The 18,598-nt window shown below is 51.9% G+C and overlaps 1 protein-coding gene across 12 annotated transcripts in view; it reads right to left on the bottom strand.

Annotated features, from left to right (window-relative positions):
* The window catches only part of GAK (cyclin G associated kinase), a 55,414-nt gene that overhangs the window by 36,229 nt on the left and 587 nt on the right, over positions 1–18,598 (bottom strand). For 3 of the 12 annotated variants that reach the window (XM_047718546.1, XM_047718545.1, XM_047718544.1), the window contains exons 2-6: positions 17,803–17,879; positions 7,126–7,187; positions 6,368–6,427; positions 5,357–5,471; positions 1,993–2,135 (exon numbers count right to left, since the gene is read on the bottom strand). In XM_047718546.1, the coding sequence (XP_047574502.1) occupies positions 1,993–2,135; positions 5,357–5,471; positions 6,368–6,427; positions 7,126–7,187; positions 17,803–17,879 (457 nt within the window). Of the gene's footprint in view, positions 1–1,992; positions 2,136–5,356; positions 5,506–5,699; positions 5,838–6,367; positions 6,428–7,125; positions 7,188–10,955; positions 10,983–17,802; positions 17,880–18,598 lie in introns of those variants that run through there. The other 9 variants (XM_047718548.1, XM_047718547.1, XM_047718551.1 and 6 more) reach the window with 7 other exon arrangements.

The following is an 18,598-nucleotide window of genomic DNA, read 5'->3' on the forward strand; positions in this document are numbered from 1 at the left end:
AGGACAGCCATCCAGGCAAGGTGCTGGACGGCCGCCTACAATGGACTGAGGAAGACCTGCCCTGACACGCAACGGTGGACTCCAGGTGTCTCCAGGACAACATGCCTGGGGGGTGTCAACTCCTCAGCAAGTCACAGAAGCTCCCAATGAAACAAGGAGCACTCCATCAAAGACACTTGCCACTCAGGGCAATGATGCCAGCTATGGTGTGACCACACAGGGCTCCAAGAAACCCAACACGAAGTGACACCTCAGGGGAAAATCAGGCAAATTCTTCCACAAATTCTGCCTCCCCAAAGAGGAAATCCAAACCCCGACACCCTTGAAAAGATGCTCATTAATGGAAGGAAAATCCAGCTGAAGTCCGTAAGCCACACCCACACCGTGTGCCAACACCAAGGGTCGTCAGCAAAGCTCAGGCACAGGGGCCTCAACGCGTTGCCGGAGGCAACATCCCATGAGAGTGCAAGCACCTTCCATAGCCAGAGCATAGACAAGAGCAACTCAGGAAGCAGGCGTCAAGCAAGTGAGCCAGCTCTCACGACACACGCACCGAGCAAGGGCCTCACCAGATGGCCAGACCTTGGAGCCATAAGGCTGAGCCAACAGCCAGACACCAGCGCTACACTCTGGGGCCTGCAGTGTTGGACGGAGCCATGCAAAGGAGCAAGATAGGAAGAAAGACACGTGTACCCATGGCCTCTGCCATCCCCCATGTCACACCTGCCCCTCTGCAGAGCGGCACGTGACGACTCCCACAGACAAGCCATGGAGACTGTGGGCCTCTGGTGAACACAGGGCACTGAGAAGACAAGGGATGTCCAAGGCAGGCCAGCTTCAACACGGAGTCTTTACTAGTTTTACCCTCCTAGAGTTCCCACCCACCAGCACATGCATTAATATACAAACCAGGAGTCTTCATGCCACATGAAAATCCACAGCCACCCGGTCGAATGAGGAAGGCCCGTCCAGGGACAAAAGGAAAAGTTCAGGGTTGTCCAAGGTTCAAGTCTAAACAAAGACGCTGCCCCACACACAGGGGCCAGTGCCTCCCCGGATGCACGGGAAGAGCCCCCTGCCGGAGCCAAGGAGGAGAGGGCGCCGTTCCAGGCCCGCTAGGTGAGAGACTCATCACACCTGAAGAAAAATCTGGGAGAGCTGGCCATAGACCAGACAAGAGATGATACTAAGGGATCATGCGGTTCTTTAGCAAATACAACCTGGTCCCTCGAGATGTGGGCAGAGTTAGGATGGGAGCTGAGTGGATGTCCAGCAAGCTTCCCCAAGTCTGGACTTCACCAAAGACACAACAGGGTAAATAAAAAGAAGGCCAGAGAAGGCCCCTGCAGCACATACAATGTGGAAAGGCCACCAGAAGAACAGAGAACTCCTGCTACTCAAAAACAACCTGATGGGCAACAAACAAGAAAGAAAAAAGGAAAAAACAAGTTGACTGAAAAAAGTACTGACTCCATACACAGAAAAAACCATTCCATTTCATTAACAGTCCGGAAAAGGAAAAATCACAGCACACTGCCACTCCTCGCAGCGGGCACCCTGCTGGGGCTTCTCAGAAGCACGGTTCCCCGAGGGAAAGCAACCTCTGAGCCCACAGCGGGATCCTGCAGAGCCTTTGCCTGGGGACGGATTGTTGAGGGGTAAGGGCATGGACAACCCAAAGGGGAAGCAATTCTCCTCCTGACTCCAGCAGGTAGAAGGAAAGGAGCCTTGGCCGTGAGCACTCCAGAGCCAGCTGGAGGGCAGGTGGGTGGGGTGACGGGCACACAGGAGGCACGAAGCCCCAGGCCCAGGACACCACAAAGCTGACACAGAAAGAGGGCTCGGCCCTGCTTCAATGGAGAAGCTTCCGGAAACCTGTTCTAAAACTACTACATCCCTCTTCTCTGGAAAAGCCATCACAGAATGCCAGCCAGCTGGACACCCTGACCAGGGGCAGGGGTGCAGGCCTGCAGGACGGGCAGAACGCAGTACCTTGAGGTCTCTATGGATGATGGGTGGCTTCTGTCTGTGCATGTGCTGTACCGCTCTGCATGTCTGGTAGAAGATCTTCAGAACGGTATCGCACGAAAGCGGCCCTCTAGATTCCATTTTCTTTAAAAATTCCACCAGCTGCCCTGGAAGACACAATCAGATTTACATCACCACGGAGATAGAAACGCTGCCCCCAGCCTGGCAGCAAGCTGGGCGGCCCCCACCACCCCTCCAGCCTGCTGCAGCCGCCCCTGGGGCCCTGAGGCCGAAGCCACACATCCAGAAAACCCCGCGGAGGGACCACCACCAGGATTACAACGAAGTTCCAGATCCTCCTCCCCAAGAATGACACCCACGCAGCATATGAGCGCCGGCCAACAGCGCACGCGGTGTTCACGGCAGACCTTGGGCCTTGCGCGGTCAGGCACAACATGGCAGCTCCGAGCACACAGACCCTGGACACAGACACCCTCTCAGAGCGCTACCTTTCCACGCCCGTGAGTGGTAGACCTCGGTTACCACACATCCCTCACTGAAGGTGCAGACTGCCCACGGACAGAGTGTGGCCTGGCAAGTGTGCTGGGGGCACAGACCTGCCCAAGGGGCTGGGGGCCACGGACCCTGCCCTCCCTTGGGGCTGTCACCTGGGGGCCGCTTCCCTGCAGCCGCTTTTCCTTGTCACTCCAGCCCAGGGACCTGACATCCTTGGACCCAGAGCAGGGAAGGCAGGAGACTTCGATACAGGGCCCGCTAACTCTGCCATAGGCAGGGTGATGGCTTCCTCCGTGACCATGTGCCACCTCTCCACTGGGAATGCCACGTTCATGCCCCTAGTGCCTGCCTCTATGGGCTGCCTACACACCACATGTCTCAGTACCCTAACCCTAACCCTATAGCCCTGTTCCTACCTCTGGCCCCCTGCCCAGAGCCTCTTCCCAGAGCCCACCCTCTCCTGGGTCTGCACTGCTCCCTCCTGGCTCCAGGCCCCAGCTCCTTCTGTCTGCTGGGCACATTGCACCACGGGGACCCATCCCCTCCATGTAGAACCAAGGTTGTTACCACCCATACAGGTCTCATCTCCTGCCACCCCCCCCCCCCCAACAGACTCCCCTCCAGCCACAGGCCCCAAGACCTTTGCACATGCCGTACTCTCAGCTAGAATGGTTTTCCTCTCTCCCTGCCTTCAGCTCCTGGCTCATACATCAGCTTCGAGGGAGCCATCTCTGCTCAGCCTAGAAATGTACACACCCTTTCCCCAGACTCTTCTCTGTGACACATGGGACTACCCAGCCCTCACTGTGGATTTTGCTTGGGGTCTGTCTGCTTTGTCTGGGTGAGGCACTGAAGCCCCATGCCTGCATACAGCCATGCCAAGGGACGCGGCTTCCAAATGTGAAGTGGATTCTAACTGTTCTGCAGATGGCACAGTGGTGGCTCAGGACCTGCACACTCCTGCCCAGTGACCTATCTGCCGTGGAGTCTTCACTCTGATGGTCCATCCAACTCTGCCCACCAGCCCGCCTGTCCCTCACTCCACTGGATCAAGCCATTGTTGCCCTCTTCCAGCCACACCTACATCCCAGCCTTGCACCCCACGCTCAGGCAGGACAGGCACCCTCAGGAAATAACAACCTGCTCCTCCCCCTGATGTAGGCAAGGCACAGGCCCCACAAGGCATTGCTGACGGGTCCAGAGCAGGGGTGACACACGGACGGCCATGCTGCCTGGGGTAATGGAAATGAACCAGGCCATGGCTGGGGCATCACAATGCCAGTGCTTCAGTGGCCTCTGGTGTCCACTGAGAATTAAGAGCTAGCTTTTTAAAAGTAACAACCCTAACAGTGGCAATGCTCCTGGAGAGGGCATGGTGGAGGGCAAGATTGGGGGGTAAGGGCCAGGGAAGGGTGGGGGACTGTGTGCACACATCCAGGCCCTCCTTCAGGGACTGGCGTCTACATCCCCCCCTAAGATTCCCTCCACCCTCCACCCCCATGCCCCGCAGCCCTCAGCACCTGCCCTGCGAGCACCCCGAGCGTCTTGTGCTGCTCCCGGACAAGTAGTCCCAGGCCAGCACCAGCCTGAGGGGTGTGCTCGGTGGGTCTGCTCCACACAGAGCACCGTGCCGCCCTGCAGTGCGAGTGCTGTGAGCTGCCCCTGCCAGGCCCCAACGCTGGGGCCCCGGTGAACCCAAAGCCTTCGAAAATCCAGAATGAAAGCAATCCAGAAGCATGATAAGTGCCCCGCAGGGGAATGGACGGCATGATAAATGAACCAGAGACGTGAGCTGTGGAAAGCGGAGCGAGGCATGTGCAGCGCCAGCAGCAGAGCCCCCGGGGCAGATGGGAAGCCATGTGCAGCCTCACACGTGCTGCCCAACACATGCCACTGGGGCCCCTACGTGGCACCCCTGCCAACAGGCCCCTGGCAGCCCTGTCCACAGGCTCGCCGGGCTCACACGCCAGACACGCGGCAGTTCCATGCACCAGCATTTGTGGTCAAGGACAAGTACGCGTCACGAAGGGGGTGCTGGCGGAACATCTTGTGGTGGGGACCTAAGGGACCCTGCGGAGCCCTGAAGAGAGAACAGGTGAGCATGTGGGCATGAGAAGATGCCTCAGGTGGCAGGCCTTTCTCAGAAAGGAAGCCCCATTTGGAGGAGCACCTCACTCCCCTGTGCTTAGACAAGGATCCCTACCACCGAGGGATTCCTTGCCCTAGCTTTGCCACTGCCAGCCGCCCACCTCATGCTCAACACTTCTGCCCCCTGCCTGCTTAGGCATGACTCCTCCTGGGTGCCTGGGCTCATGGCCCCCACCCTCTCCTTCTGTGAGTGCGCCTCCCACCGGCACAGCTCTTGGCTGGGTGGCTGTCGGCCGTAGGCTTCCTCTCCCAGCACTCACTCCTGGTGACCGAGGGCCACATGCACTCTGCTCATGGCACCCGGTGGCTCCTGCCTCTGGCTCCAGGCCCTCCTGGCAAAGCCTCTGTACCCGCCCCACGCTTCTCCGACAATGTGCACTCTAGTCACCCACAGAGACTGTGAGTTCCAGCAGGGCAGACGCTCCCCACGTGGGTAAGCCCTAATCCTCAGTGGAGCAGATGGACCATGCTCCTACCACAGGGACCAGGCATGTTCCACGCCTCTGCTCTCTTGGTACCATCCACAGACATTCACACGACTACTCTGCCCCTGGAACTCTCTGGAAGGCCTCTGGGTCCCTCCGACCCCTAAGAACACAGGGAGTGCCTAATGCCACTGGGTTGTGTGCCCTCAAGGGCCACAGCAGCAAGCCTGCCCTGACTACTACAGCTGAGCCCTCGAACCCGTGACGCTGCTGCGGTTCTGACCCTAACAAAATATTACCTTTGCAGAGCTCGGTGAGCAGCAGGAACTCAGCCTGCCCAGTGTCTGACTCCTCTTTCCCTACGGACGCTGCAGAACAAAACTGGACAATATTGGGATGGCCAGAAAGTTTTTTCTGCAGGTGTCTTGTTAAAGGAGAATGCGTAAGTCTGCACATTTAAAAACAAATATACATACGATATTAAGACACTAGAGTCAAAACGTTGAATGAAATTACCTTACAATCCCAGCATGTTGGGGCAGAAAGATGGAGAGCCAGTGGGGGTGACTAGAAAGGCAGGTGGTGGGGTGGGGTGGGGGGGGGAGGTGGGATGAAGACCTCCGCCATGCTGGCAGCACACACCTGACCACAGGCCAGGCAGGACAGCAGACAGAGGGTACGGGCAGCGTGTGGGAGGCCACGAGCACTGAACGAATCCACCCAGTCTCTGCAAGGCGAGGACCCGTGGCTCAGGCAGCCAGCGGGCTCATGGTGACAGAGCTTCGAGAGAGAAAAGAGAACACATTCTGACAGCAGAGGCCAAGACCCCTGCAGAGGGAGAACGTGCGCTAGAGTGGAGAGCCAGCAAGAAAAGCCCCACACGTCCAGCTTCTGTGCTCAGGGCAGGGTAGCGGGCCAGAAGGGACACGGAGGCCCAGAGGAACCAGGCCTCGCAAGGGCCCTGGCGATCGCCAGAGTGCAGCTGGTGGCCGGGCGCCATGGGCCACGTCAGGTGCCTTGTGGGACAGAGGGCAGGGAATCGGTCCCTCTGTGGGCACAGAGACCTCTTGGGTCGGAACACTTCCATGCCCAAAGCTACCGAGCCTCCTGCTATTACCCTGGGAGTGAGGAGCAAGGCAGAAAACTCTCATCTATTGAGAACACCCCACAGACAGGTCCAGTGAAAGCAGAAGGCCAATTTTAGTATACCCCGAAGGGCACCAGAGCAGCCTTGCAGCAGCCAGCACCCACAGCATGAAGCAGGCCTCCCTAGGTGCCCGCGTGTGTGTGCAGTCCCAGGAAAAGGATACCATGAAGCACACTTCCTGGATGATGGCTCTGTTCTTTTCCTCCTCGTTAGACAATAATCTCTGTATCAGGAAATAACAAACAAGAAGAGATTAAGGAGTGTTTATCTTTCTAGTCTACACCCGAGAGAAGAAACACAGTGCCACCTACAAGCACAACCTGCTTACCCGTATTTAATATCTGGCCTGTGTAAAAACCTGACAGAAGGTTAGAGACCCCTGAACATGGTCCTTTACAGTCCAAGGACACAACAAAACTAAAAATAGGACACTCTTCTCCAAATAGGCTAGAGCAAAGTGAAACAACCAAGGAAAATGGGAGAAGACATTCACAGAGATGTGGGCTTATGCTCCTGATCTCCAAAGTCAGTCACGCCTCAACAGCAGCCCACAAACCCCACAGGCACCCCTCACTCCTGTGAGGCCTGCTGTGCACACCAGGGGGCTCCCCCACCCCGTAATCCCTGCGTTCACACAAGCTATGCTTTGTTTCACATTTCACACCAGTGGCTTTCAAAACCCCGCTATTTGTGGACCCCTCATTTTGGCACTTGGCCTTGAGGTCACCCTGTGCCCAAAGTTGGAAGCCACAGCTCTGAGTCCTCTAGAGCTGCTGACGGCTTCCCCTCAGAAGGAACAAATGGACCGACTGTAAAAAAGAAACGTATACTACATAATGGGAATAAATCTCTGGAAACAGTGCCACTTAGAGATTTCCTTAAAGTGATCCAAAAACCCACGTAAATGTCATCCTTTATTACCTTTAAGGCATACTCTCTGCCACTTCCCAGGTCTTGAGCTTCATATACAAATGCAAACCCTCCTGAAAATTAGAAAGACAGACATATCAGTTCAGTGCTATGACTTTATTTGATAGTAAGCTTTACAAATATCTTCATTAAGCAGTGAAACACAAACTGGACTTGTGGCAGGCAATTTTGTTTTCCACAAACATAATGACCCTAATTGATATGATCCTGTCTTTTAAATATCCTGCTTCAGAGTCAAGAAGGAAATCAATGTAGAAACAGAGATCAATGAGGAAAAGAATGGAGAAAATCAATAATACCAGAGCCTCTGAAAGCCAAAATTCTCTGAAAACAAGAAAATGAAACTGATAAATTCTAGACAGACTGATCACAGAGGGAGAAAGAGCAAGAAAGAAAAGAGAGGACAAATTACCAGCATCTAGAATAAAAGAGGCTAGCAGTGCCCAAAGCCCCAAAAAACTTTAAAGTACATCTAGTACCCTACATAAATACAAAGAATTCTTCACAAATTTTTTTTTTTTAATATTTTACCTATTTATTTGACAGAGAGACAACCAGAGAGGGAACACAGGCAGGAGCAGAGGGGAGAGGGAGAAGTAGGCTCTCCACTGAGCAGGGAGCCCCATGTGGGACTCAATCCCAGGACCCTGGGATCATGACCCGAGCCAAAGGCAGCTGCCTAATGACTGAACTACCCAGGCTCCCCTCTTCACAAATTCTTAATTCTGAGTACAATAAAATGTCGGCATAACAAACCCAACAATATATACAAAACATCATATATCATGACTGAATAGAGCTGGTTAAAAATTTGAAAATAATGTAATTCTCTTGTTTTCAGAATTAACTTGCTTAGCTTTTACTAGTTTTGCACGGTGGAAAATTACATCTTGAAACGAAGACCTCTCAGTAGACTAGGAACATGAGGCTGCTCGCTAACCTGATAACAGGTGTCTACAAGAGACTCACCGTCAGCCTTATGCCAGTGGTAGAAGACCCCATGCTTCTCCTCACAGCAGGAACAGGGTGAGGACAGATGCTCTCACCACTGCCACTCAATATCGCACTGGAAGCCTGGCCAGTGCCATCAGGCAAGAAGACAGATAAAAGGCATCGAGATGGAAAAGGAAGAAGTGAAAATGGTTTTCTTTGCACACAAAGTGATTGTGTTGATAATACTGTGACATCTATCCCCCAAAAAAGCTACTATAACTAATAAAAGAGTTTAGGGCAATCATGGGTTATATGCACAATTCAAAAATCAACTGTATTTCAGGGGCGCCTGGATGGCTCAGTTGGTTGAGTGTCTGACTCTTGATTTCCACTCAGGTCATGATCTCAGGGTCATGAGATCAAGCCCCATGTAGTGCTCTGCATGGAGCCTGCTTAAGATTCTCTCCCTCTGCCTCTGCGCCATCCTCCCCCCTCCACCCCCAGGCAGGACCATGTGCACGCGCACTCTCTCAAAACAATTAAATTTCTATACGCCCTAGAGATTTCTTAGACTTAAGAACAGAAGTATGATCCACAAATGAGAACAATGACAAGCAGACTTCATCAAAGTAAAGAACTTCTGGTTTTTTAGATACACCATTTGAGAGGGTGAGAAGTCAGATGCTTAACAGACTGAGTCACACAGGTGGCCTAGCTGCACTTTCAATCACAGGCCCAATAAAGGGCTCTATCTAGAAAATATAAAGGAAATCCAGAATGGAGTAACAAAATTTTGAATGGGTGCACTATGTAAAAAGTCACCAAAGATACATGAGTGGTGAGTTAGCACATGAAAAGATGCTCAACGTCATCACCCATTAGGGAAACACACACTTTAGGGAAACACACCTGTGTGCATCTAATTAGAAGGCCTCAGTGTTTTAAACAGATCATACTCAGTGTTACTAGGATGTGGTTCCACCCACATCCTAGTAGTGAGGCTTCTACCCGGCTTGTGGGAACACAGCTTGGTAGTTTCTTCCGTGGGTAAAGGTAAGCTAGCTCAACAGCCCTGTCTGTCATCACGCCGCTAGGCATTTATCTACAAAAAATGGAGGCCACATCCACACAATGACTTGTACACACAGGGCCCCAGCAGCTTCATGCGTAATTGCCCAAACCATGTCCCCATTAGCGGTGAACAGACAAACCAACCATCCCTCCGTAGAACACGACCCAGCAATAACCAGGACGGACTACTGTTCCCACAGCAACATGGAGGCAGAGGGGACACATGATCTCCCTTACAGAGAACTGTACAAAGTACTAACTCCTCTGCAGCAACAGAAAGCACATCAGGACTGCCCAGGGGAGGAGGGTGCAGGAAGGGAAGGGCTGTAATGGGGAAGGACAGACACTGTGGAGGTGAGGGATGTGTTCACTGCCTTGGCTACAGCGATGGGCACACAGGTGTATACGTACTGGACACATTTATTGTGCCTGACACCTACATGTGCACTTCGTGTCTCATTTTTATCTCAACAGACCTGCTAAAAAAAATAAAACGAGTCCATATAAGAAAACAGATGAAAGGAAATAAAAGCTGTGTAACAAAAATAGAAAACAGATGGATTCACTGGTGAATTCTCTGAAACATTTAAGAAAGAACCAGCACAGCAATCTTGCACAAAGTCCTTCCTAAGTGACAGGAGAAAACACATGCCAACCCATCATGTGAGGCCACAGACACAATCACAGATAACGAGAAAGCACTTGTTAACACAGATGTCAGAACCACCGGGAAAATACCAGCAGAGTGAGTCTGGCAACACCCTGCTATGACCAACAGTGGTTGACACCAAAAAACAGTCCCTGTAGCAAAGGACACAAAGGACAGGGAAGGCAGACTCCTCAGACATGGAACTCATCCGTCACTCAACAGACACACGGAAAGCATCTGTCAACATGCAAAAACACTCATGACTTTTCCTTTTTTTTTTTTTTTTAAGATTTTATTTTATGAATTTATTTGACAGAAAGAGTGTGAGAGCACAAGCCGGGAGACAGAGGGAGAGGAACCAGTCTCCCCACTGAGCAAGGAGCCTGATGTGGGACTTGATCCCAGGACCAAGGGATCATGACCTGAGCTGAAGCAGACACTTCACCAGCTGAGCCACCCAGGCGCCCCTAACTTTTCAAAATAGTAACATGAAACATTCTCGGCAAAGAGAGGGAATGTCTTCAATATGACAAGTGGCAACTACAAAACCCTGCACTTATGGGAGCCCTAATGGTGCTTTCTGATCTCGGGACCAAGGCAGGTCTCTCTGTGGAGCACTGTGATACCTCCCACTGCAGACTGTCACCAGCACCAGAAAGCTAGACAGACAGACAAACAGCATAAAGATCAGAAAGAAAGAGCTAAATCTGTTATTGACAGACAGCATGACTATAGGCAGACAGTTCCAAGGGCTTGACCAAAAGCCTCTAGAACCAAAGAGGAGCCTCAGCAAGACTACAAAGGTTCTCGGGATGCTCCCCCTAGCCCATTCACAGGGTCTTTCCCTGGAGCCCTGCAACCCCACCTGGGGCACCCTGGCCCTGGTCACTGGCCACACACACACACACACACACACACTCAGGCTCTGCTCTCCACTCCTCCCCGGGGGCCTTCTCTGACTCACCCGGCTCCAACCACCCACAGCCAATTTTGTTCCCTCTTCCTAATGCTTTCTGACTCCTGATGCTGTGCCACATGTTCCATTTGGAGATCTGTTTACTGCTCTCCCACCGGCACCCAGAACAGCATCTGACACACAGCGGGCAATCACAGATCAGGACAACAAAACCCTAAGTGAAAAGCATCTTCCATTGTTGAAGCACATTACCTCTGCAACATTCAACGTCCCGGCAGCAGCGTTACGTACCGCCGCTGGACACACACTTGCAGAGAAAGTAAAGACAACAAACAGGAAGTCCACGGTGGTGGTGCCTCTGAGGAGAGGGAGACACAGTCAGGGGGCTGAAGGTCAACAGAGCCATTCACAGTGTCTGTGATGGTTAATTACTTTGTAAAAGTCTGGAATCAAAAATGATCTTTGAAAAACCAACGTCCATTAATTCTGGATAGTAAGAACATAGATATTTGTTCTGTTACTCTACTTTTCTTTGTTTTTGAAATTTTTCCTGAAAGAGAATTCCCAGTTTCAGGACCTGTTCTGTTGCTGCATTAACCAAGACTGTGTGGTGCCGGGGAGGAACAAATTCAAAGATCCCAATGCAACAAAACTGGAAAGTCCCAAAACAGTCACGTAAATGTGCCAAGTGATGGTTCACAATGGCACAAAATCAACTTGGTGGAAACATGTGCAATGACCAGTGCAAAAAACCAAAACAAAAGGGGTGCCTGGGTGGCTCAGTGGGTTAAAGCCTCTGCCTTCAGCTCAGGTCACGATCCCAGGGTCCTGGGATCGAGCCCCCTATCAGGCTTTCTGCTCAGCAGGGAGCCTGCTTCTTCCCCCCTCTCTCTCTGCCTGCCTCTCTGCTTGTGATCTTTGTCTGCCAAATAAATAAATAAAATCTTTAAAAAAAAAAAAGCAACTTTGATCTAAACTTTATGCTTTCTATGACAATCAATTCAGAAGGTACAAATGTAAATGCAGGAAACTCCTAGACAAAACATAGGAGAAAAACCCTCACCATCCAGAGCTGGGCATAAGGGCTCCCCGATGTGACAGTAAAAGCAGAAGTCACATGAGGAAGAGCTGATAATGTGACCTCATCAAATTAAAACTGTGGGTCTGCAGATGACCCTGTTTAAGATGAAAAGATAAGCTGCTGACAAAGAGAAAATTCTTGCAAACCACATGTCTGATGGAGAACTTCTCTCCAGAATACATAAAGGACTCTCAAAACTCAGGGATAACTGAAAACTCAATTCTAAAATAGGCAAACAACATTGACAGGCAGAGACATACTGCCCACAAAGGTGTGTGGTCAGCCTCCAGAGACATACAGACTGAAGCCACAATACAGGATCCCTACACACCTGCTAGAATGATCAAATAAAAATGCTGCACAGGGGCACCTGGGTGGCTCAGTGGGTTAAAGCCTCTGCCTTCGGCGTGGGTCATGATCCCAGGGTCTTGGGATCAAGCCCCGCATCAGGCTCTCTGCTCAGCAGGGAGCCTGCTTCTTCCTTTCTCTCTGCCTGCCTCTCTGCCTACTTGTGCTCTCTGTTTGTCAAATAAATAAAAACAAAACCTTTAAAAAAATAATAAAATAAAAAATAAAAACGCTTCACAAAATGCTGGCAAGGACCAGGGACACTGGGTCACACTTGGTTAAGAGCTCAGCTGCATGGGCACAGACCCCACACGCTGAGGTCTCTCAGTGTGACTGTATGAGCACACGGGGGGTTTAGGGAGGCAGTTACAGAAATCAGGTCTTCATAGTGGGGCTCTGACTCGATAGGACTGGGGTCTCTCTCCCCTATGGGACAGAGACAACACTACCTGTCAGCCGCAGGGAGAGGCCTCACCAGGAACCACCACTGCCAGTAACTGGCTCTGGGATAAGGAGCCTCCAGGGCGGGAAAAGAAATTCCTGTTGTTTATGCCCCAGTCTGTGGCATTTTTTATGGGAGCCTGAGAGGCCTAAGACACTCAGCCACTGCTGGTTGAGAAATGGAAGATGGCACAGCCACTCTGAAGAATAGATGGCAGTTTCCTAGAACTAAACCTGCAGTCCTGGGCACCGATCCCAGAAAAGTAAGAAATGACACTCACACAAACCTTGCCCACAAATGCTTACGGCAACTCTAGTTCTAATAGCCTAAAACATCTGGAAACAACCCACAAGTCTGTCACTCCATGAATGATCACTTAAACTGGGGTCCATCCATACCATGGGACGCTCGTCACCAATAAACACAAACACGTTATGGACACAACCACCTGGTTGGAACTCCAGAGTGAAAAAAGCCAATTCCAAAAGGATATACAAATGTCAAAACTGGAGAGAGAGACCAAATCAGTGGTTTCCAGGGTTAAGAATGTTGGCATGGCTGTGAAGGGGCAGAAGGGGTCCTTGTGGAAATGAAACTTCTGTGTCTTGATGACATCAATGTCAAGATGCTGACTCTAGCTTCTCAAGATGTTACCACTGAGGGAAATGGGCAAAGTATACCAGTGTCATTTCTTAAAACTACAAGTAAGTATCTATAATTATCTCAAAATCAAAGTTTAAATAAAAACAGTAATACTGCTGGGCCTGGGGCTCAGTCAGTCAAGCCTCTGCCTTCGGCTCGGGTCATGGCCCCAGGATCCTGGGATCGAGTCCTGCGTCTGGCTCCCTGCCCCATGGGGAGTCTGCTTCTCCTTCTCCCTCTGCTGCTCCCCCTGCTTGCTCTTGCTCTCTATCAAACAAACCCTCAACAGAAACAGTATTACTGCTGACACATAAAGAAACGACAGGGGAGGCACTGCTAAGACCCCGTGCACATTCTGGAATTTGGACACAGGCAAAGACACCTCAGCTGGCCAGACCAGCCTCCCACTCCCCAGGGCAGCCTGGCCGGGGACAGCAGTGACCCCATCTACGGCTTTCTTCCTCCTCCTCACATACCTGCATATGTGCGTACCATATAAAAATACATGACTTGTATCTGTGATAAGAAACTCCCACAACTCCAGCCCAATTCAAAACAGAAGACTCGAAAGGGCACACTAAAACAAGGCACATAACCGTCTCATAAGCAGGAGAAACAGCGTCCCGCGTAGTATCATCAGGCACGTGGAAATCCCACGCCAGAGAGCGACCCCCATGCACACACAAGAGCAGAGAGAATCAGGATGACAGGCAATACTGATGCAGGTGCCAGCCGAGGACAGGAGCCCTTGCGCAGCTGCCAGGAGTGCAAACCAGTGCCGCCTGATGCACACAAAAAGACCTGTGTCCAACCCAGACCCCAAAATACCACTCCTGGGTATTTTACCTGAGACAAAACACATGGCATCAAAAAATACTGTGGAAGAATGTTCTTGGCAGCTTTACTCATCATGGTCTAAACTGGAAACACCAATTGTCCACCAACAAGCGAGTGGATAGACAAGCCACTACAAGGGAGGGAACAAACTTCAGAACCGGACAGAGCACTTGGGGTGCGGGGCCGTGTGCAGGATACTCTGGGAGAGGGAAACTCCTAGCTGGGGCGGCTGGTGGTGGGGAAGGGGGCTGGGAGCCACGGGAGGGTTTGTGGGGTCACTCAACAGTTCTCTAGCTCGACGACTGGTTGGCTACATGGCGTAAACCCTTATCAGAGCATCTAAACTCTACATTTTACTGTATGCCAATAACTCACTTTAAATTGTTTTTACTTAAAAGAAAAACAGGCATAGGACATCCATGCATGATTCTAAACAGTGGTCTGAATAAGCTAATAAGCACGGAAAATGCTCAAATTCATGAGTCAGAGAAACGCAAATCAACACAAGCCCACACAGTGTTTGCCCACTGCAGTGAGGATGGTGTGGGGACAGTGGGGTCTGGTAGGGCTCTACACAAGGTCACAGGGGCGGGGCAGGGGACAGTGAGCACCAAGAAATGTGGCTCAGCAGCACAAGGAGCAATCCGGGAGATCTTACTTTATGTTATCAATCGACAGTGTTTCTTAGGAACAGGCACCCCGTTACCTCCACCTCCTATCCTCACATGATCTCCACAGACCTTTCAGGGATATGTGCCCTTGAAACAGCAGGAGGTCACAGACAGGAACAGACCGGGCCAATGGAAAGACAGAGGGCAGCCTTTCCCCTGCCCCACAACAGTGACCTCCCCACAGGGTGACTTCCTCCCACAATAATCTCCCCACCATGGTGACCTCGCCATGATGTCCCACTCCGGGCACCTGCATACCACCTGCACCTGCAGTCACCTGAGGCACAGACCAAAAAGGCGTGGGAACCCTGGCACGCAGCTCCCATCTTGCCCCCCAGCAACGCCCATCTCCGGTGGCTCCCCAACAGGTGCACTGCCACCTGCTTCTTCCACTGTGACATCCTCTGGACACTTCTCCCTGCAGGACACACTCCACAGGCGGACCTGTGCCACCATATGGGTGACTGAAGACGCACCACCAGTCCCAACTCCCCTGCTCACTGGCTGGTGGCCCTGGCAAGCTGCTGATGGTCCTTACGGACGACAGACCACAGGAAGCACCAGGGACTCCACCCGCCAGACAACTCCATAAATGTTGTGCTGGTGACCATGACTGTTCCACACTAGGTGTTAGTTACAACAAGTTAAGGGGCTGATGGTACAGTCGCCAAGGTGTGAGTGAAGAGAATGGGGTTAGGAGAATTGAGAGAGCAATTAACCCGACGCAAGATTGAACCATACCAGTATGAATACTAGAACCAGCTGCCCAAGGCGCAGGTGCTTCCTGCAAAGACCTTGGTTATCTGTGCTCTAGGGTGTCCGCAGAAAAGATCCACTCAGCACCCCTCCCTGGGTGAAGCAGCCACGGCAGTTGAGGGAAAAGACACTTGAACAAGATCACCCACAGGCCTCAGGGTTCAGGCACGCTTCCTGAGTTGGAAGAGCCGTGTGCTAGAATGTCAGTGAGCGATGATCGCCCCATCTCTTCAAATCAGCTTTAAACATGCTATGCTGTGTATCCCCGTAGAGGATGTCCTGACTCCTTCCGTCACACCAACCCCAGTGGTTTCTGAAACCTCTAGCCAAGAGTCCTATCGTACAACCTAGCAACTGCCAGCCAGTACCAAATAACCCCTGTGCCCTCCCCAATCCCGACACTTAACACAGACAAGGCAGAAGCCCTCTAAAAGCAGGGACCAGGAGGCAGAGGGGTGGAGGGTTAGGACAACAGCCAGCCCGGAGTTAGTGTGGCGCATGCCCTCACAGCTTCTCAGGCCAGTACAGGCCCCAGACAGAACACAAGGGACCCACATTCATCCAAGGCCATTGATAATACACATGGCACATGGTGTCCCCACAAACACACACAACTAGTTACACACACATTACGGGACAGCTCTGTGGACTTGTTTCTTTTTCTGAAGAGCTGCCCCCATACCACCTCGTCCACATCGTTAGCAGCGCAGCCAAAGTCAGACAGTCACTGGAGAGGTGGACTCACCTCACAGGGAAAAACCCATCTTGGCAGAGCGATCACCTCTGTCACCTCTCTGGACAGTAGGAAACAAGCAAGAATGTGCAAAATCCAAAACAAGAGAACTTAAGAGAGTGTATTCTGGAATCTGCTTGGACTCAGCCCCTCTGACATTGGGGTTACTCCCAGTAACCTGACTGTTTTTTTAAATGAACACTTGAACCACTTTTCAAAAGATTAGGAAGCTATCTGGCTCCATAGTTCTGCCCCACAAACCACTTCATGGTACAAATGCAAATTCCAAAAAGCTATGAAAACAACGTGTTTTTTCCTAAGCCCTCTCACAGCAAAATGTGATCCATCCTCAATTCATCTGGGGCAACACCCGACATGAAATAAGGTGGGGCTGTTTAAAGTCTTAATTATCCCACAGTGAGGATACTCATTTAATTATGGATATATGGTTTATTAGATTATTAAAGACTTTCCCAACTCTTGTAGGAATATCATAGGATATACAGGATGCCTATTATCTTTCCAAAACCTGGAAAACTGTGAAGTTGTCAACATCTCTCTCCACCCCAGAGTTTAGGGTTTGGAACCTTCTCCACATTTATACAACACAGCATAAATTCCCCCAGCCTAGGTTCCAGAGCTGCTGTTTTTCCTGACACTTCATATGGCTTTCTAACCATTTCAGTTCAGGAAGAGGGTTCACAAGCTTTAAAGCTATGAGGTTCCTGTTATGTTTCTAAAGACCAAGACCGTGCTGGGTATTTTTATCTCCTGACGTGCCTAGATAGCAAAGGGAGTGGGTTCTATTGCACAACCCTATCAGCTAGTCCCATTTCCTCATTCTTCATCCTGGGTTTTAAGTGACTGGTAAGCTTCCTGCTCCACAGGACCCACCTCCCATCTTTAATTCCCGTCCTCCAGCCTGGCCCCGCCCCTGCCCTGATAGGAGCATTCTGAATGCTCTGACCTCATTTTGGCCTGCTGGAACCCTGGCCACTGCCTGTCCTGCCCCAAGGATCCCCCCAGTACTGCACTGTCCTTCTGTCACTGGAGTGTGTCTAATTTTAAATTCCGGAAGGCAAAAATCACCTACTGTCCCCTGTGAATCTCTTAAAAAACCAAGATAGCTGCCTGGTATTTTCAGAGTAAAGGAACTGATCCGAGGGAACTCTCATTGTAACAGATACCACACTTGTTAATGTTAGCAGAGATTCTGGCCCCCACCTCTGCAAGAAAAGCCTGAGGTTTTCCTACCAAATCACATCCAAAATCTGTTCGTTTTTTACCCAAGTGGAGAAAAAGCATATGGTAATGCTGCAGGCAGAACATCCCTTCAGGCCTTTAGGAATTAGGACATCAGAAGAGTCCGCTAGTTTCCTGCCTCAGACTGAGCAGACATGGCAGTAGGTTGGGGATCGTGACAGCCTATGCCTGCAGTCCTGAGAGCTACCCCAGACAGGTCTGTGGTCCCACCTTGCACCACTCCGGCGCCCGATGCTAACTCAGGGAAATACCGTTCTGCTCCAGCACCAGCCTCAGAGCCAACTGTGTTCAGCCAGTAAGCATCAAGCTAGCAAAATGTGACATACCCCTTGTGGGCGCCACCGACAAAATGTAAGGAAAATCCAGAGGAGAGAATGGATCACACCGACGATGGCAATAGACTCTGTGTGAGGAAGAGAAAGGACATCAGGAAGCTGGAGACAACACGCAGAAACAAAGACGACTAAAAATGACCAGGAAATTCCTCCATGACTGGCGAGTCCAACCTACAAGGCTGTGCACAGGTCACGACTGTTGGCATGCCCTAACCTAAGTCACAAAGATCAGGGCAAGGGAAACAAGTGGCGACAGTTGGAAGCTGGGCTATAGGTCACAGCACGGTCTACCCCAAAGTCCAAGGACAACTACCCTCCCCAAGGGGCGCACGCACCCGCGCTCCGGACCCTGAGAACTGAGGACAGTCAGCGCGATGTCCGGAGACGCACTGCTGTCCCGCCAGCCCCACAAGGGCCATGACTCACCCCCGCCCAGCGCACTGCTCAGCCTTATGGGTCCCCTTCCTTCCAGCCCCGCCGTGGCCTCTCACCTGCCCACCACCTCCTCCCCACCACCGCCACTGCCTCTCCTCCGGCCGCAGGTCGGCCCCGCACCTGCCACGACTACCACACCTCCCGCAAGGAAGTGCCCAGCCCCGCACCCCGCCTCATTCACCCACGGCAGTCACGCCGGGTCGGCCTCACCTTCGCCCGCCGCGGCAACCCTCCCGCACCCCCGCCCCGCGGGGCCGCCCGGCACCTGGCCGGGTCCGACCCCGCCCCCTCCCGGTCGGCCCCGCGCCTGGCCGCTCCGCGATGGCCCCTGCGCCCCCTGCCCGGGCCTCAC

Source organism: Lutra lutra, chromosome 2, assembly GCF_902655055.1.
Source record: "Lutra lutra chromosome 2, mLutLut1.2, whole genome shotgun sequence".
Lineage (NCBI taxonomy): Eukaryota > Metazoa > Chordata > Mammalia > Carnivora > Mustelidae > Lutra > Lutra lutra.